Raw genomic sequence first — 20,787 nt, 5'->3', positions numbered from 1 at the left:
GGATCTGTCACCATACGATTTTAACCGAGTCCAAGGAACTTTAAGTGCAGTTTGTAGACTTGATCAGAGAGATCTGCTTTAGGCGTTGACTACAATGAGTTCAGCCAGGTGTGAAGGAGTGAGTCCATGTATTGATTTACATATGAGAAGTAGGATTTTGATGGAGACTACCCTATCTAAAATAATTTGAAACCATTATTTTTTCAGATGTTTACTTCCAGTACTTCAAAGCAAAGCTAGGACTGGTACACCCAGAGAAGCCAAGCACTCAATTCACTGTATCAGTGCCATCATAGTCAAGAAGAGAAGAACAATATTTGAACAAATTTTTGAGGTGAGATATTAAACTTTGATGCATTGACTTCAGATGTATCATTCTGGTACAGAGAGATGAGATGTTGAGCGGATATGCATTGCTAACATGCATGCAAGTTCACATGGAAACCTCTCTATTCGAAGTCCTTTGGAATGTTTGAGACCAGTAGAAGTGCTTGTAAGAAGTGCTTCAGCATCCTCACAAGTAGGGCTCAAAATAATATCTGTTGCCAAGATGAACTCTATGCTATAGTATGCATGCTAGGTTTTTCATCACCATGCATCTGCTTGCCCTGTGTGTGCACAGTGATTGTCTACCACTGTTAAATTCCAAGTGGTCTCTGCCGTCAGTTCAGTTTGTTGGTCCAGCCATTGTGATTCGGCACAGGAGGTCAAAACTGGTGGGTTTCCTCAGCTTCCTATAAAAGACTGTTTGGTAAAGTCACAGATTTGTCCTGTTTTATTCATGATGCATATCATGTTCAGGCATATGGGGTTTACCATCCTTGACTAAACTGTTCAATAACAGGGTTACTGGTAGCTTCTTATGTATCCAGCTGTTCTTTAAGGCCTAAAGACCAGTGATGCAAGCAGGAAGCTCCCTTGTGACAATGTCCCCCAAATGGAATAGGTTGTCCTGCATTCTCACGTACTGTGGGTCACCTCGGACACACTCATGAGTCAACTGTGTCAAGTGCAGTCTGCAAGTAATAACTGATACTGATAATGACCTTTGTTTTGCATGATTATTTTGAGACTTATATTTACGTACTTTCGAAGCTATGATTAAAAGTAATTAGAACACTGCACTTGATATCATAACTTGCTTGTTGTCTAACTGATGTCTGATTTGCAGCAGATATGGTTTTCTTGTCTTAAATTCAAGGATAGCGACAAAGTCTCGATAACTTTACCTTTTTTTTGGTGAAACTAATTTGTTACAAAATGATATAAATTGATTGACAACTGCCGCATGTTGTCCCCAAAATGTGCAAAATGTCCCCAAAAATAAAAGGTAGTGGGACACAGTGTCCCCTGATTTAAAATTCCTAGCTGCAACACTTATAGACTTCATGTTGTGGGTAAATTGATCATAATTTTCAAGAGAAGATTAAAGATGTGAAAAATTGCCAGTGAAAATGACCAAAAGCAGAATGACTGGACATGTCATGCAAAGCTCAGAATATATCATTTTTGTCAATATGCGCAATGTATACGTTTGTCTAGCAATCTACCTGCTCCAAGGTAAGATGAAAATGCCTTGTAGTTAGAAGTTAACATCACAGACCACTGTACATGCTGATTTAATGTGTGTGTGTTTTGTAGTGACTCTAACTGCACCAAGCATAACATCGCAACGAACATATTAAATAGACCAAGGTTTGTTATTCTTCCAGTCTCTCAAGAAAGGACTGACTCCAGAGTCTAGGACAATACACACAGCCCTTACTTCCATAGGACACCTTGCAATGGTCAGTAGTGCACAGTTTTTAATACCAATGAAGAGTCTGGTCGCAAAGTTCATTGTCAAAGATATTCTAATGCAAGACAGAGGTACACCATTGAAGACCAAACGATTATGGTGTGCAGATGATGACGTATCTGAAGAAACCAATGTCAAGGTAAATAATTATTTTGTTCTTGAAAAGTGGCCCAAAATAATGCATTGGAATTTTGCCCTTCCCAAAAAAACTTAGAACATACTATAAAGTTGAGAATTGCCAGCATTATACTGCCATTTTAATATAGATGTTTAAAAAGTCTCCCAAAAGTAATTCCCATGAACTCCAATATAACAGCATGTCATTCAACAAGATTGCATATGCCTACGGTGAGAGATTGAATGCATACATTTATTCAATAAGTGAACTGTTCTCACAGCAAGAAATAGTGAAGTACATGAAGAAGATTCGGCTCAAAGTCCATGATGAAGTTTTACTGTTTCAGGAGCACTTTATGACCCTAGCAGTGATGTCTACTGATAGTGGTGATTCTATTTAATGTTACCAGGGCTCCCCAGTCCTCATCACATGGATTCTAATATGACGGAACCCAAAATACCATGCAGAAATGATCAGTGATTTTTGTTTGGCTGTTTTTGCAATATTGCTGAAGATGTTCTATAACAGCTGTAAGAAATGACACATGACAACTATAGGCAGATGTAGTCAGACTAAAGCCATAGATATCCAGTATGCATCATTCTGATGTGCATGGCTCTTAACCCCTTTCACCGCCGTAATTTACCCAGTCCCATTTTTTTCTGTGGTTCTCTACAGAGAGAAATAGCGTGAAAGAGAACTATCTACAAATCTTGCATGTATTCTGAACTCTTCTCAAAGGTATTATTTGTTCTTTGTTGACTTTTGTTCAGAACAGATCAGATTTAGGACTGTATTGAATGTGATTTATCTTTTTGATGTGGTCTTTTCCATTCACAGATCAGAGCCATGAAATTACTGGTAAGATGGCTGATTGGACTCCGAAGTAATGATCAGGGATCTGGTACATCTACAGTGAGGTTACTGACAACTATGATACGGAATGATGGAGATCTCATGGAAAAAGGAAAAGTCAGGTATCCTAATGGTTTTTGTTGTCTCTAGATAAAATGAGGGAAAGGAGAGTATCTAAATATGCCAAGATTTTAACATCCTAGAGAGTGCATGCAGTCTTTCTGCTAAAAATGACACCATAGATAGGTGTTTGGTCGTTTGATGAACAAAGTAAAGTTCATCATCTGATATTGGTGAGATAAGAAAGCAAAATTGAGAATAACGTGTCAGATGCAAGTTGACTGTGTTTTAGGATAAGCAAAATCACTTCATTTTGATATCAACAAATTAAAGATATTTAGTTCAGCATAGTATGGATTTTTTTCGTCTTTGATATTTGTTTTATAACACAAAAGATAGGTACACCCACAGTAGTTTTTGATTGCAGATTGCTGCAGCCATACCCTTCAAATTTTTCAAAAGTGAACATTAAACAGGTTGCTATAGGGGCATCATTAAGAATACTGATGTGGTTTATAATTATTACATCTCAAGAAAAGGAAAAAGTGATGATAACTTAATGTACACATGTAGACAAGTGCTCTGAAGCAAGCCTATACAGCATGATATGATCAAGTTTAAGAAGAATCCCCATTGTAATATGATTTACTTATTCAAGGGGTATGATTGTCCTGTTGTACAGAACTTTTATCTTCTGATGGTCAACTCTGAATATGACATCAGTTGTTGTTGTTTCTTCCTTTAGCCCTGCTGAAAAGTCTCGATTAAGACTAGCAGCGGGTTGTGCTCTACTGAAGCTTGCACAGGAACCTTGCTATGCAGATATCATTACATTGGAGCAATTCTATCTCATTGCACTACTTGTCAATGTAAGTCATGGTTAATGTCTTTTATACAACCAGAGTTCCCATCCTATCATGAAGGACTAGCAAAATGCATTCAAGAATTCTGTCTCATTATGGTTCTGAGATATCAATATGAAATCCTACAAAGTTTACTGTGTATGATAACAGATATTAGATTGGTTGGTTTATAATTGTGGAGTCAATATTTCTCTGGAGAGTTGTTAATCCTGTACCTGAGTTTTGATGAATCAATGTTACTTTTGAAAATTATCAATCTTGTACCAGAGGTATGATGCATAATACTTGAAATATTTGTTGGTGAAGGCCCAAAGCCATGATTAGCCTCATTTTCCTGTGCAAATATTCAACCTGACTTCAGAAATCTTCACAGAAGGAATAAACTCTGGTGGATAGGTAATAGTGAAAGACTCTTCCACATCACATGCTCTGTTTTGCACAACACATACTACATATAGTGAATCGAGATATTTGCAACTTCACAGCAGAGTTGATGTGTGTACTTTGCAGGATGAATGCTATCAAGTACGTCAGAGGTTTGCCATCAAGTTACACAAAGGTCTTCTCAGTCTCAAGCTACCTCTGCAGTATCTAAGTATCTTTGCACTATGTGCCAAGGACCCAATCAAGGATCGGAAAACCTTTGCCAGACAGTGTCTTGTCAAGAACATCACTTTCAGGAAAGATTATCTCAGACAACATTCAGGTGCTAGTAGTGAGTAAATGCTTGCATTTGTTTTACTCTTTTGCTGCCAGTCTCATTTGTCACTTTCAGGTCAGGGTCTGTGGTATAACATTTCACATAGGATACATGTTGACAGACTTGACCAATTGAAGACTCCTAACACATACTCAAAGATAACTTTCACTATCTTTGTCTTTAACTTTGTCTTGCTAAGACATACCTGGTAATTTTTACTTCCTACCTTATACACTTCTCTTGTTACTGTAATTGTCCTGCTGGCCAATTCAAAGAGTTTTGAATTTAGAAGAAACATGTTGATCCACAGTTATTCTTTTTGTTGCTGGTTACAGAAAGAAAATATGGGTAGTGTTATGCTGACACCATAAGTATATAGCCTATCAGAATTATGGTAGTATGCACCTTGAAAATGAAAGACTTTAACTTTTGCACAAACTTTTCTCTGGGAATCTTTCAGCCATTCTCTTTCAAAATCAAGAATAAAAATTGGGTCACCGTGCAAATTTTGGTGCAAGAGAAACAATTACTCTAGCTTTACCGATACTTGAAATTCAAAATGGCCGCCTTCGCTGTGTTAACTCTATGGGGTAAAAATAAAATTTCTGATTTTCGAAAAACTGAGACGGTGAAAATTGTTCTTATACTGAGTGCTTCAAAACCCCCACAAGTTGTATATCAGAAAATACTTGTAATAGTTTGAGAGTCTGAATATCTATCCCTGAGGCACGTTCTACCTTAATCATTCTATAATAATCCGCTTAACCTGCACTTCAGAGCCATCGGTTACACTTGTTGTAAACTATTTTTTAGCTCACATTTGGTATATGTATACCGTATATAAAAAGAGAGCTTATTTGTTTTATTTGCCTTTTTCTTTGCATCAGGTCATTTAATGTCCATCCTGCCGGAGCATGTCATTCCGTATACCATCCATCTCCTAGCACATGATCCAGATCTTCAGTCACACAGGGATATCAGTGGACTAAATGATATAAAGGAGTAAGTTTCATTGCAAAATAATCTGATTAGTTACCTATTTTACTGACAGTAGCACAAACTTTGTTACACTGCCATCGTTTTTAATAGAGGATGAATATGCAAGGAATCTCAACTCAACATAAATCAAGGGACCATCAGGCTGTAGTCTCGTCTGCTTACTTGTAACAAAGTGTTGTACGGTGTACTTCATGAAATAAGATGACACTCTACCAAGTGCTTGCTTTTGTGAAGTAAACACAAATTACAAAATGCATTGTCATTAGAAGTCTCTGAGGTAGCTTTCTTTTTTCATGAAATTGTGTCAGAACATTTACCACAAGTCTTTCAAGCTAATGAAACAAGAGTCTCTTTTATGAACTATGTAAGGAGATGTCAACATATATTTTGTGATTCCAGGTGTCTGTGGTTCATGTTGGAACCTCTTATAACAAAGAATGAAAGCTACAACTTTGCCAAGAAGATGGTGGAAACAATCAAACAATCCAAAGATGCAATGGCACCCAATGATAAAACCACCAACAGAGTAAGTTTGCCTATCCATGTTATGTCCTTTGTATCTCACTATTTTGAAAAGTCAGTGTCATGTAGACGTGTAAAGATAGATTGAAGAAATGTAGGAGATGCCAAACAGTGCTTTGCTAACCCTTTCATCCCCGTCTCCATGTTTGGAGGGTCAACTTAGCTATCGAAAACAATGAGAATGGGTCAAACCATTGTGATACGGTGAAGTATAATGAAATACCACAATTAACATGCAAAGTTTGAAATGGTTGCCTTTAGACAAATTATTATGGTAATATCTTATTTTACAGAAACTGTATGCAGTCTGTGACTTGGCCTATGGTCTGATCATGACAAAAGCAGCAAACTTTACTTTGAAAGACCACCCTACAGAGCCGCAGCTACCTGCTAAGCTTTTTACAAAGCTGGATAAAGGGCATCCAAACACTGATATCTTCCTACCTAAGGAGTTACAGTTCAAAGTTCATGTACAAATGAAGGTAAGATAGTCAACCAAGAATGTTTGTGTGCATTGTGATGTGTTTTCCTCTAGAGGTATCTTCAGTCCACAATGTTTGAATTTCCCTCCTTCATGAGGGCTGTGTGATTTACCCAAAGGCAACTGCAATACAGGTGTCCACTGTGAGTGTTCATCTTCATTCTGAAGAAGAGCAGTGTATTCTTAGTCAAGTAACCAGTTGCTGAATGCCATGTTGAAGTGATTTAGAAGTTGTGATGGACAAACACATGCAAAGAATGTTGAAACGTGTTTCAAATAAAAGGCAAATTGTTCGTGATTGGCATTAGGTGTATCTCACCTTCATAGATGAGAAAAATTCTCATTAGTGTATTGTCAATTAGTATTAATGACTATGACAAGATCAGGAAGTCTCCAAGGTATTATAGAAATCTAAAATTACAGTATGCATGTCAATGAACTCAGAGCATAATACAACTGTAAGATAGTGACAACTGTTTGTTTCCTTGCAGACAAGTGACACAGTTCTAGAACCAAAGAGTAAGAAGAAAGCTGCCAAGGAAACACATGATAAGTAAGTTGATCTCAACATTTTTTGCAAGACAGTGGACACGCTGACTAATGATCCTTCAAATAAGCCAGAATAGGGTCAGTCATAGTTCGTCACAGATATACCCTCATTTCATCTCAATCATACTATTATCCATATTGGTTCATGACAGCTACACATTTCTAATGTGTTCAGTCAATCAAACTTGTCAATGTTGTGAAAGACTTTTTTCAGAATTGGTCAAGATTTTACATGATAACCCTAATAACATCAAATTGTTAAACAGGACAGAAAGACAGATGTTCAAGTTACAGAGTAATTTTGATTATTGTTGGCAATCATTGGAAGAACTAAAGCTGATGCTAAAGGTGCATGCATGAATTTGTTCGTTATGTGTACCGAGGGTTCAACAGACTATCTGCTAATTTTATGTAACAATGTGCATCATGCTATTTTGTCTCATTTGCCCCATTACTGAGCTTTTCAGATCAGTTCCAAAAATGTTATATCAATGTCTAACAGTCATGAATCCATTTATAATATGTCCTGTACCAATACCAAAATGTTATGTCATGAGTCACATTTTAGTATGTCCCATTCCGGTACCAATGAAATTCTATCACTGATGTGTCTGTTGGCCTAGAAGTTGCAGTGGTTGATAATACAAGGTTTTCATGAACAAATCTAACACTGATCTTTCCTAACAAACCTCAGGAATGCATCAACATCAACAAGTAAAGATGAAAAGAAAGCTAGTAAGGATGAAAAGAAGACCAGCAAAGATGAAAAGAAAACCACCAAGGATGAAAAGAAAAACTAGTAAGGATGAAAAGAAAACCAGCAAGGATGAAAGAAGGATGAAAACAAGAAAAAGGATACTCCGAATGCTCATGCCAAGCCTGTAAAGAAAATTGTCAAGCCTAAAACAGATAAAAATGTTGACAAAAAGAAAGTTTTAACGCCACAAAAACAGGAGCGGACATTGAGAAGTCCAGGCAAGGATCAAAATGCAACCAGGACTAGCAAGAGGTTCAAGTCACCCAGCACAGAGGACATTGTGGAAAGAAAAAAACTGAAATTGCAAAACTTGGGAGACTCTGCCAAGAATGAGAAAGTAAGGACACCTCAGAAAGAAACAAAGAATAAACTCAAAGACAAAGCGGCTAAGTCTGACAAAACAAAACAGAACTCTTCAACTCCTTCAAAAGTAGATAGAAAAAGGAAAGCTGAACATTCTGCGGATAGTGAGGTTTCAAGTCCTGCCAAGAAAACCAAGGGAAGTCCAAGGAGAGCTACAAGGTATGTTTTATCATAGCAATCAAAATGACAAGACTTGCCTCATATTATGAAATCATACAAATATGCAAATACCTACAACTGACTATTATAGCAAGAAATGACTAATGTGAATTTTATTTGAAAACAGAGATTGAAATTCTTAAATGACAATATGCACCTCGAAAGTGAAAGACTTAACTTTTGCTCTAACTTTCCTCAAGGAATCTTTTAATCATTCTCTTTCAAAATCAAGAATAAAAATAGGGAAACAAATTTCCCAAGATTTACCGATATTAGAAATTCAAAATGGCCGCCATCCCAGTGTTAACTCTATGGAGAAAAATAAAAATTTTCGAATTTCGAAAAACTAAGCCGGTGACAAGTTTTCTTTCACCGAGAGCTTTAAAATGAAACCCCACATGTGGTATATCAGAAGAGAATTGTAAAAGTTTGAGAGTCCGAATGTCTGTCCCCGAGGTGCGTTCTACCTTAATGACAATATTGATTTCGCCAGTGTACAGTAAGTACTCTATTGTTGAGTATCAGATAGTTGTATGTCAATGATTGGTAATAGTATGTCTCTTCACTCATGCTAGTTGATGTATGATAATGTAATCAGTAATCCAGTATTACAACTTGTACAGATACTTTAAAAAATGCAGTCATTTAGAATATGAAATGCCTTGTTACCTAAAAGTTAGGTGTTAAATACTTGTTGCACAAGCAACTAAATATTGATCAGGGCTTGAAATACTTTTTTCAACCACCTGTCAACATGACATGTCAAAATAAAAAGTACCTGTCCCAATGAGAAAAGTACCTGTCCAAAATGGCATAATTTATTCCATGAAACTATACTAATTTCAATTCAATTCAAAAAACCTGTGTCTGTATCGTATGCAAACTGGCGTAACAGCGCCCTCAGTGTGGAGATAGCACTGAGAATCTCCCAATCTAAGAGATTTGAGACGTGATCTTAGATAAATCAACATGGCTGCCTCCTATAAACGGTGATTAGATATTATCGAACTTTCTTTTACTTTTTTCTGACAGGTAAATATCCAAATAATGATTTTCAAAATTTTAAAAGGTACATAAATTTAAACTTATGAATATTTGCTGTAGTCAATAGGTTGAAATACTGGTTGCAGGCTGAAAAAACCTACCTGTCCACTTCGACAAGTACTTTTCAAAACTACTTGTCCCAGGCCAATTTTCACTTGTCCGGGACAGGCAGACAGGTATTATTTCGAATCCAGTTGATATTACTGCAATGGAAGTGAGAATTAGTGAATTTGAGAACATCCCTTGCATTTTAGATTATCAGGAAAAAATAAAGAAGACGTTGCTCCATCACCATCACCAAAGTCACCTGCTTCATCACCTAGGAAACAGTCACCAAGGAAACCTGCTCCAAAAGCACAGGGTCAGAAGAAAAATGTGTAAGTAATACGTGCTTAGCAAACTTTCTAGCGCATAGTACTGACCTTTGAGATAAACAAATAGCTAGATATTCATATGTAAATCAATGAACTTAGATTGCGTCTCCCCATAAAATAAGGGGTCCCAATTCTAAGAACAACGTCTAAGGGACTACTTACAGTAAGAAGCTCAGTTGGTTATAATTATGTACAGCTGCCAAGAAAAGTGTATGTTGTATGCTGCCTTCCTTCAGTGAAGTTTCTGATCATGAACAAACCACATAAATGTTACTCACTTTGTTTGTCCAGCCAAGTCCTCTTACCTTTTCTTGTATTTTCGGATGCTCTCTTTGCGTCCTTCAGTTCATTTTTTCCAGCTGCTTTTCCTTTATCACATGGCAAGTTTGTTCATAGGTGCCAGCCTGTTGTGTTAGGAAGTACACAGTTGCAAACACTGTGTTACCTACTCTTGGACATCCTGAATTGGTGCCAAGTTCACGATGGTCACTTTACTGGCACTTCACATTAAAGGCATCCAGAACACTCTGGCAGATGTGCTCTCCAGGATGAGGTTTCTGTCTCTAGAGTGGGAGTAACATCAGCCCCACTAGGCCATGCCAAATGGGACAGATCACACATGGACTCATCACCATTGCAAACTTTAGGTGTTTGTGTCTCTCCAGTAAGATCCTCAAGTAGAATTTTGTGACTCTCTCAGTGTAAACTGGGAGGGAAGGATACTCACTTACATGTTTCCTCCAGTGCCAATACTGAGAAAAGTGTTCACCTAGATAATGTAAGACCAGTGTGACGCCATTCTCATTTTTCCGGATTGGCAGACAAGGAGTTGGTTTCCAATGCTAGGGAGAGACTGTTGGTTTTTCCTTGTCCAGCATAGGAAACTTTGCCCCCAGTTTGTCAGGAGGCAACGCTGATTGCATGGAAACTATCAAACAATCCTTACATTTATAAGGCTTTCCTGCTGAAGCGGCCTCGCACATTATTAGACACTATCAAAAGGTCTACAATGCCAAGTTGGTTACCTTTTTAATTGGTGTCAGAACAGGTGGATTTAATCATTTCAGACCCAGCCCTCCTCAGTTTAGCTGACTTCTTCCATGTTCTGTTCCATGAGAAGAACTCCGCTATTGCTAATAACAGTGTTCTCCCCAGGATATTTTGACAAGAGGGCGAAGATGTGGTGCAAAGCACCACAAGCGGCCGCGTAAGTGGCCGCGGGGGGGAGGTCAGGAGGGGGGTGTCCCCCCTGCCGTTGGAGCTTTTGAAAAACAGAGATTAAAATGGTGTTATTTGGTGGCACTTAGGGAGTATTTTTTTCAGATTTTTTTCCTATAAAAAACTCAAAGGAAAAGAGATCTGAGACAGTGTTCGATAACTTTTATTCCAGTTCACTGATTTCAATGAAGATTACATTTTTTGAAAACGAAAACATAGCGACAGACATACATTTATTCATCGATGTCAAAATTATCACCATAACACTCACGTATTCTCATCCTGATACACGTCCGGCCGAGCCTAAAAATAGGTCGTTTTGCTTTGGGAAGGAATACACAAGCGAAATTCTAACCTCCTAAAAAACTTCAGTGTACTCTGCTGTCCTTGGTTACCCTCAAGCTCCTTGGCATGTTTACTCAGCTAAGTCGGTTACCTAATGCACGGTCCCTATGGAGGGACCATGGATAACGTTACGGCCTGAGCCATGCAAATATGGCTGCCATCAATGAGTTGCACATGGGCCTATGATCTCGGATGACATCACAAACTCGCGAGATTTGCAAGATCGATGAGAATTACGTTTGCAGCCTCCAGGATCGACGCTCACGCTTGCATTTTGCTTGTAAATCACCCTCAACTTTTTTTCTTGTACATTTTATTGTTTTATTTTTCAAAAAAATAAATCTTTTTCATTTCTGGTAAGGGGGCGCTCGGAATTTACAAGACGGCGCCACGCCCCTGTTACCTTATTCAGGGAGAACACTGAATAACAAAACTTACAGATCGCCTACAGGTAATACGCTTTGTCTGTCAGTTTTTGAGATGGTTATGTTGCATCAATTGATAATCTGGCCCTAGTGAGACCTGCTATGCATACTTTAGTATCGCAATGGAGTCTGTCTTCGGTACTAAATGTGTTGTTGTGGTCACCTTTTGAACCTTTCTGGTCAGCTGATTTCAGATATCTGACTTACACCAAGACTCTTTTTGCTTGCTTTGGCTACAGGAGTCTGTCTTTTGTACTAAATGTGTTGTTGCGGTCACCTTTTGAACCTTTCTGGTCAGCTGATTTCAAATATTTGATGTACAACAAGACTTTTTGCTTGCTTTTGCTACAGCAGGTATATGTAGTGAGTTGCACGCTTTGTCAGTCTTACCCCAACAGTGTCGTTGGACTGCAGACAGTATTACTCTGTGGACAAACCCTGATTTGTTGGCAAAAACAGGGTTGCATCACAGCCATCTCAACCACAAGTTATTGTGGTTAATTGAATTGATTAGCAGCAAAAAGAAGATTGTCTTTGTACTGTTAAAGCTCCTAGATGGTATCTTCTTTGCTTCTAAGGGTAGAAGATGGGATCAGAAATGTTTGTTTATTTTTATCCTCTGTTCTCCAGATGTGTCTATGTCTAAATCCTCGATTTCCAGTAGGATTGGTGATACTATCAAGTTTCGTTGTTTGTCAGTTTCTGATGAATCTCTCAATTTGGCTAGAGTTTTATTGTAGGAAGGTGGTTGAGCTATTTCAGCTTCATGGGCTTTGTTCTCTGGCATTTCCCTGCCAGAAATTCTTCAGGTAGTTCAGTGGAGATCTCACAACACTTTCACATCCACTTATCTCAGAGATGTCTTCTGAGCATCAAGGTATGTTTTCATTGGAACCGGTATGTAAGGCAGAATCCAAGATGTCACACAAACAGAAGTTTTTTAATCTTCCTATAAAAAATCTGGGCAGTCATCAGAAATCATGTGGTTTCTTCTGTTAAGTATCAGTTTTGTGTTGTCAATTCCTGCCTCTATGGACTGTGACTATTGCCATTAGTCAGGAAAGTCACATACTGCAAAAAACAAACCTGCAATTTTATTTCAATGTTAGCAATTTATAAAATAAAGACTTGAACCGTAAAGCTTGCATCAAAAGCAAAGAAACAATTCAATTATGTTTTATGTCAGCTTACATCATTTTGACATGATATGTTTTCAGACGAAATGTCCGCAGATCATCATCTGTGACAGTGAATGGTCACTCACAGAGTGATGGTGAAGAAAGCAGTCCAACAGAGGAAGAACAGACTCCAAGACGTAGTAGCCGAAGAAATATTGCCCTGGAGAAAGCTATAGAAACAGTTGGCAAAACAAAGACAAATATCAAATCAACATCAGCTCCAGCAACTGTAAGTTGAATGCTTACTTTATTCTGCGATATCCTGTCAGATGGAACATATCTTCTTTTATACCTGCTACATGTACTCCTTGTTTTCATGTTGGTCCAGCTGTACAACTCATTTCAAATGAAGTGAACTCAACATTTTTACATGAAATCTTGATTAAGTGAAGTGCACTGGTAGGGAATTTGCAAAAGAATATCACATAGTTCATAAAATGTTAAACACAAAACATTAACTGAATATTTCATGTTTATTCACAGGCAAGACGGACAACAAGGAAAAGGAAAACGTGATTTGAAAGTTGTTGATAATTCCTTAATGCATATCTGAACTGCTTCCAGTGTACATAATCCTCTACCAAGCAAATTACAGTCAACACTGTTTGCTTAGCTTTTAGCAATATTCAATTAGTTTATCCTGATTTCAGCATGTCAACCTGGAACCATAGACTTTCAAATAACAGTCCATTGTTGGAAGGGTAATTAGCTCCCTAGTGTGTAATAATTCTGATGATTTATTTCAACCCTTTCTCACTCAACACAATTAACAGGCTTGAACAAACTGTAAGAAAGAAATGTCAGTGACAGTGTGGTGAGGTGACAGGAATCCATGCATTTGGTGAAGTGAACCCTTTTTTCCACAGATTCTCTCAGCATTTTAACCCTTTTCCTGCCGAGTTCATATTTCACCATCAGGTCAAGTCCATTAAAACCAGTGAAGCACAATATGTCCCATTTGGTGCATTTTAACAAAAAATTGAACTTTTGAAGGCCCCTGAAATCATAGATACTGTAAACATGATTTTTATGGACTAAAGCTGTTGGAACAGACCAAGCCAAATGGGTGGAAATACGTATGGTTTTGGCTTAATACTGCTTTTCACTGAGTTGGCTGATGGGAAAGTGATACTGTCTGGCAGGTAAAAGGGTTAAAAGCTGTGTCACTGTAGAAATCACAAAATCAGTACAACTTGGTTTCCAGTGTGTTAGCTGTCATTGTCAACATCTGGTTTTGTTATGACTAAATGTTTTATTTTCACTTGACAATGTGAAAGTGGCATTTATTATAAAATCTCTAATTCCAGTATTTTAGCCAGATTTGATAATCAGCAAATTTCAATGAATTTTACATCCGTAAACATGCAAGGATTTTCATTGTTAAAGTGTGAAATCCATGCATCAAGATTGACTATGTGCAGAACAGCTAGCAAAGAACATGAAATACAGTAATGTTAGAAAAATTATAAGTTCATCCTGATGATATTCATTGTTTTTGTTTTGACATTTTGTACATCTCCATTTCAAAACTAGTGTAATTTTGACGGTAATGAGTTACTTTGAAAGTGTGTTTCCAGGTCACATCAACAATCAAATCAAATTTTCTTTCTTGAAATGCTTCCTTTATTCGTTGTAGATAGTGCAACATTGCTTTCCCTGTAGGTTTTAAAATCTCTAAACACATCATTTTAGACATCTTTTGTACAATGGTAGTTATTAATAACCAGAACTAGAATTGTTTTGCTGTTTGTAGATGGTGTAATTACATCAGATTCTGTATAAAGGTAAATTGACAACAGTGGTTCCATCAGTCATCCACCATTTCCAAAGCCTTCATTCTGACCTGTTCAGGCATTCTACTTGCAATCACAAAGCTACAAATTATTTGTAATATGTTTCAGTCATCCAAAAACAATTAGATTTCTCTGTCCGATGAATCTGAAAACAAATACCGTAACCTTGCGTTGTTATGTATGCAATATTTTTCTGAAATAGAGAAAGAAAAAACTATACTAAATTAAATTAAATTAAGTTGTGATCTTGACGTGGTACCATTTTTGTAACCATAGCGTTCACAAGACATTGGTTTTGTTTTGCTTGATTTAGAGTTTGATATGCATCTATGTTGCCACTATTGAAATGGTTTAACACAAAGGTCAGAATGACATTGTAGATGTCCTCAATATCACAGTGTACAGAATGACTCATAAGATATGCAACAACCAATGTAGTACTTTTTATGAAAGATTTGACCAGGCCATTATACTGTATTTATGCAGAAATCTGTAGATTATAAGTGACAAAATCAGGTAGGAGGACACATTTTCATATTTTTTGTTCATTTTAGGGGATTTTGTATGATTTGTAATGCACTGTATTAGATTATTTATGTGAAAAAAACTTCACTGGCTGAGTAGTAGTTCTGGCAGGATACCTCCAGCCCATCAACTACTGTATCAGATAAATTTATTTGAAACTTGTGAAGCTAGTGTTGAATTACTTTCAGATGTAGTGTATCTCTTGGAAATCCAAGAATAAAAAGAATGAAGCGTATGCATTTCAGAACTATGCCTGTGGTGTTGGAACTCATTGGTTTTGACATTAGTGGAGGTTAGGCATATTTTAAAGTCAAGATTGTAAATTTTATATTCAGCATTGGTGAGATCTCTTTCAGTTTCATGCCAGACATGTACTCTTAACACAATGGTAGCTATGTAGCAATTGAACCAGTCGCCGTTACACTTTGCATTTGCACATCATGATGTGTGCCTTTTGGGAAGGGGCATTTCTTGAAGTTTATTTATGGACTGATGACAGTAAGCTGAATACACAAACAATTTCATCCCAGCCACAATTTGAATGTACATACAGTTAAGAGGACTTCTCTGGTAGACCAAAAAACACTTTGTATTTGTGCTTTATGAGTGTGAAGCAGTTATGTAATCCTGTAAACCCCTGTCACTCCTGCACCATGGTTGAGTCTCATTATTTTCAATAATGGGATGGGACTGATATGGTAGTCAGGGGTGGGAAGCATTCACCTTTTCCATTCAAAAACTCAGGTGTGCCATGTAGATTACTGTAGAATACAAATATACTACTTCTTTGCACTTTAAGTCATCATTTGCAGTATGTATAAACTGCTTGAAAAAAAAATACTTGTATTTTTTTGGACTGCAAAATGTATTTTAAATTTTGACAACAATAGTTAGCTGTATCAAGGAAATGAGAATGGGTCCAGGTCATACATCTACTGCTCTGATCTGATTAGGGATCTTGATAATTGCAACTTTGTGCAAGTTATCATGTGAAAAAACTTTAATAGTCCGAAAAATCATTCAATAAAATATAAATTGTACAAGAAGTGCATCAAAGATGTAATTGGATTTGTCATGAAGTAAATTCTGTGTGTATTTAAAGTCAAAGTCAAATTTTGATAAAATGTATTCATATAACAGTATGCAGCTACACCTGTAACCGAATGGTGAAATTTGATAAAAAAATGTTTGTGCCGTCGTCAGTAGACAATGTAAACAAAGAAAATAGGTTATGTGAAAATAACAAGTCTTTGGTATTATTTTAAAGAAAAGTCACAAGCTATGAAGATGACTATAGCATTGATTAGCTGTTATCGAGAATCAAAGTAACAAAGTCGATAATGTTGTCATCATTGTACACTCAGAGGTAATCTGTCGGCAAAAGGTGTGTGAGGAAAGGGGGTATGACATTGTGAGTGTATACATCGCTAATGGGTATTAATAGCCTGGCAAAACACTGCACACTATCAATATACACATAGAACGGTTTATCTGAGTCTCTCTGTAGTGACTTGTTTCACAAGGAATGTCCAATGATCAACTCTCAGAGACCAACGCATGACAACCCTACCATCCTCATCAATTACCTAGTGACTGACGTCTTTGATCCTTTTCGTCATCTGTTACCAGCAATTTTTATTGCTGAGAAATATATAATGTGTTAACCATTGCAAAGTGTTTTTTTTTATTGAACGTGTACACAAATATGAAATGTTCCCTCTGTGAATACAGTGTTTTTATTTTGACATAACGTACCGGGCTGCAACTGACGGCCCATCAGCTCCGCTGAGTTTACCAATTATGAAATTTAACTTTGAAAAGAAAAAATGACCTTGTGAAATTTGGCATGAAGGTTTTACTGATTTGTTGTTGGCATATTTTTTTTTCAGTGTGAGATTTTAGTGTTTTCAGTATTTGTTAGCATTCCAAGTTAACGTTCAGCCATTTTTAATCAATAAAATGATGGTAGATATATATGATAACTGTTCTGATGTCCTTATTTATTTCTGCACAATGATTGTGAATGGGCTAAGTCATAAAGTCCTGAACCTATCTTTCAATATATTTCTAAAATGAAATAATTCATTGTAATCCTTAATTAAATACATTTCAACTTGTGAATGTTGACTCTATCTAATCAGGACACATCTGTTGCAGTGCAATTCAAGAAAATTTTGGAACACTTTGTCCAGAAAGAAATTGTGACCCCTTGAGGATTAATTGTCAAATATTATGAACTTTGGTGTTACCTATCGATGGCATAGTAAGGAAGTATGCGCCTCAAAAGTGAAAGACTTGAACTTTGCTCAAACTTTCTTCAATGAAACTTTCAACCATTCTCTTACCAAATCAATAAATATCGAGGGTCACCATGCAAGGTGTGGAACTGGTGAAACAAATTACCCAAGAATTACCGATATTTGAAATTCAAAATGGCTCTCATTCCTGTGTTAACTCTATGGGGAAAAATAAATTTTGGTTTTTCGAAAAACTAAGATGTTGGAAGTGTTTCTTTTTCCAAGAGCTTTAAAATGAGCCCCCACAAGTGGTAGATCAGAAAATGGTAGAATGGTAGAAATTTGAGTCCAAAATATCTGTCCCAGGGGCGCGTTCTACCTAACAGCTATGGAAAATAAATGTCTATATTCATCTGCTATCACATTTTATGAACGCTCTTGATGGCCTGTATATTTTACTGTTGCACAAAGCATAACGTAAAATTCCACTCTGAGAAATTGGTATTTTTGCAAATTTTCCAGTACTGCTTGAAGTCCTTTCACCTTTACCAGTAGACAAGGTATCAATAATAACCCACAGGTTTGTCCATCTGTATCACTGTATCACTTCAGATAGATATCTACCCATGGATTGTGCCAGGTCAGTCCATTCCATTGACTTGCTATTTCAAAATGCAAAAACAAGTTGTACCAGTTGTGGTATTGAGACTTTCTTGAAACATTCACAATAAACCTGGTATGAGTAGTTTTGAAGAATGAATTCAAAAAGTGGTATCACCATGCTAGATTCCAAGATTAAATGGCACGACTATTTATTTTCACAAAAGAACCTGAAAGAAACGCTGACTCAGTCATTGAAGTCATTTGTGAAGGAATGTTTTAGAAGTCTACATTGAAAGGCCATGACAATTACGCATCAGTTTTAATCAGCTCCCTGTTGTTTTAAACTCTGATATATACATATAGAGAAGCACTGTGAGTTACACGAAATCGAAGGAGATGATGTATTTCTGTGAGATTGTATCTCAAAAGCTAAGATGGGTACACTAAGTTTTCCCCCATTTTTTATCTGAGCATTGTCATTTACAGATATTAGTAAGTTTAAAGAAAATGACAATACCTTAGTGTGTAATTGGTCACCCTAAAACCCTTCAACTACAATGTTATGGTTCAAACCAATTATTATCAATGGTGATTGTGGATCAGTTTACAGAGAATTAGGGATGAACAGGTTAACTTTGTGATATTTAAATATCCTTAGTGATGAAAATAATCCATAACAAAGAATTTAATTTTACATTATTTCAATCACATGACTATATACATACTGTTGGTTTTCATCAGATGATTTTATGTTGAGGGAACAAAAATGGGACAATCTGTGTTACATCTTACGGAGACTATAAAAATAGCCACAGTTCAATGTGGTTTGGAAGTGAAAAGTTGTCATGAAATCATGTTCCACTGAGCATATCCAGCAAGAGTATTGTTAGCCATTTCCCAGTGATTTTGTCAAAATTCCATTCCTATACATGCAGATTATGGCAGACATGCGCATTTTTTTTACAGTCCAGTTACTTCTGTCACAGGGATGCTGATTTGATTTGCCTATGGGAATCTTCCTGCCAGATGGTTTGTGGAACTCATGCAAACGTTTACAAGCTGTTTATTGATTGATCAGTTCAATGGTTAGGAAGACTGTTTCTGATTGGTTGATTCCTGTACCAGGTGGCTTGATTCAGCCAATACATAAGCACAGAGGGTAATGTTCTGTGCTGTACCAACCATCTTGTCAAGGACTGCTACAAGATGGGTAGGTTACAAATATAGCATACTGCCACAATGACCTCAGGACTGCCAGTCAGTCATTCTGAGTGCAGTTATAAGTGCACACCACAGCCAAGAAACATTGGTAAGAACTATGTAGAGATGTAAGTTATCTAAGAACAGAAGTATACTAACAGTAAAGAGTTATCTTGTAAAAGATGAGGAAACATTCATCCATGCACATCAGTTGCATCATACAATAAATTTCATACAAATCTCCTTGATCTGCATCAATGTGTATCAACAGAATTAGGTCATATTTTGGTGGAAAAATTATCATCAGACAGTACATGAAAAGAGTGCATTCTCAAAACCCTGATAAAATCAAAAATTCTAGACTAAAGTTCATGGATAATCAGGGTGTAGAGGTAGCTATATTGAACATTTTTCTAGCTTTACCAAGTGGGAGTGTTATTCTCTGTGAGGTGCTGATATGTAACTTAAAAAAATGTTACAGTAAAACAGTTGATCAACAGTGTGCTTCCCTTAACAATATTGGTATTGATTCAAAAAAAGGAAGTTCTTTATATTTTACAAAAAGTGCAACTGGCTTCCCAATTTTGTTCAAATATTCTGTTCTGCTGTCTACAAAATGGCTATCTCCATCAACAAACAATAAACAATTACCGGTCCATTTAAAGTGCCATTGCAATAAACGGGAACCCTTAACTATGTTCACAAAATTACTGAAAAATCTTCCCTGAATTTCTGAACCCGGACAATAATGTATTGCTAGACTTCAGAAAGCAATATATGTGTTAAATTTTACAAATCATGGTGAATTATGGGTAATCTCAATTGGCAATATTTTCTAAGATCTGAATAACCATGTCTTCCACAGCCAATATTTTACTCATTGTAAGATCTTACAAGACAGATCTTTAATGTACCAGTCAGTCTCTTGCCTTCCATGTGGTGTATCTGTATAACCGTCACTTTTGGTGTTGCCCCATATTTATAGTCACTGGAAATAATGTGTCATTTATCCATTGTCAATGGGCTGTTTGTCCTGTTACATTTAATAATGTGCTGTTTTAACTTCGCTGTTTTACAACTAGTGCCCTGAGTGATATCCCATAATTCAAGGGCCAATGAAATAGTCTTTCCCTTGTTTATACATCACATTAGAATAACTTTAATGGGGCAGTATTTTACACATGGTATTTTGACCAAAAAGGTTCTTGCTGTTGACAAAATCCAGAGTTTATTTACAGATGACACTTCAGATGGACTGGGTAGTGGATCCCATTCATATTTAAAGTAGGGATAGTGGAAACAAAATTTAAATGGTTCTCCTCAAAACAAGCTCACAATGTTTACAAGCAGAGACCCTGTCTCACCTCCCATGATGTAAAATTCTGTATTTCTATACATACTTTAAGATCAGGCAATCTTCAGAAAGGAGAAAAAGTCAACTGGTCAAACTTTTAGGAAGTGCCAATGTCAAACTTTTATCTGTCTATTTTCCAACAAATACAAACAAATGACAGAGGCAATGAACACATTGCACAGAGGGGTGACTAGGGTTGATCCCCAACATTTGTGCATAGGACCATTTCAGGTGCTGTTAATGAGACCACAACCACACAATATCATG

The 20,787-nt window shown here is 36.8% G+C and overlaps 1 protein-coding gene across 2 annotated transcripts in view; it reads left to right on the top strand.

Annotated features, from left to right (window-relative positions):
• Window positions 1-17,108, top strand: part of LOC139130753 (sister chromatid cohesion protein PDS5 homolog B-like) — a 98,471-nt gene extending 81,363 nt beyond the window's left edge. Inside the window, exons 17-30 of one of the 2 annotated variants that reach the window (XR_011551958.1) lie at window positions 208-334; window positions 1,713-1,937; window positions 2,757-2,893; window positions 3,577-3,700; window positions 4,205-4,409; window positions 5,282-5,396; window positions 5,793-5,919; window positions 6,209-6,397; window positions 6,888-6,949; window positions 7,640-7,696; window positions 7,740-8,224; window positions 9,523-9,645; window positions 12,848-13,037; window positions 13,292-17,108. Coding sequence is in view for 1 of the 2 variants with exons in the window: in XM_070696543.1 (XP_070552644.1) it covers window positions 208-334; window positions 1,713-1,937; window positions 2,757-2,893; window positions 3,577-3,700; window positions 4,205-4,409; window positions 5,282-5,396; window positions 5,793-5,919; window positions 6,209-6,397; window positions 6,888-6,949; window positions 7,640-7,697; window positions 7,782-8,224; window positions 9,523-9,645; window positions 12,848-13,037; window positions 13,292-13,324 (2,158 nt within the window). In the remaining variant the exon portion in view is untranslated. Of the gene's footprint in view, window positions 1-207; window positions 335-1,712; window positions 1,938-2,756; window positions 2,894-3,576; window positions 3,701-4,204; window positions 4,410-5,281; window positions 5,397-5,792; window positions 5,920-6,208; window positions 6,398-6,887; window positions 6,950-7,639; window positions 7,698-7,739; window positions 8,225-9,522; window positions 9,646-12,847; window positions 13,038-13,291 lie in introns of both variants that reach the window. The other variant, XM_070696543.1, reaches the window with a different exon arrangement.
• The last annotated feature ends 3,679 nt before the right edge of the window (window positions 17,109-20,787 follow it).

The sequence above is a fragment of the Ptychodera flava genome, chromosome 4 (genome assembly GCF_041260155.1).
Source record: "Ptychodera flava strain L36383 chromosome 4, AS_Pfla_20210202, whole genome shotgun sequence".
In the NCBI taxonomy this organism is placed as follows: domain Eukaryota; kingdom Metazoa; phylum Hemichordata; class Enteropneusta; family Ptychoderidae; genus Ptychodera; species Ptychodera flava.
The sequence above is the reverse complement of the archived record's forward strand: the minus strand, read 5'-3'. Positions and strand labels throughout refer to the sequence as shown.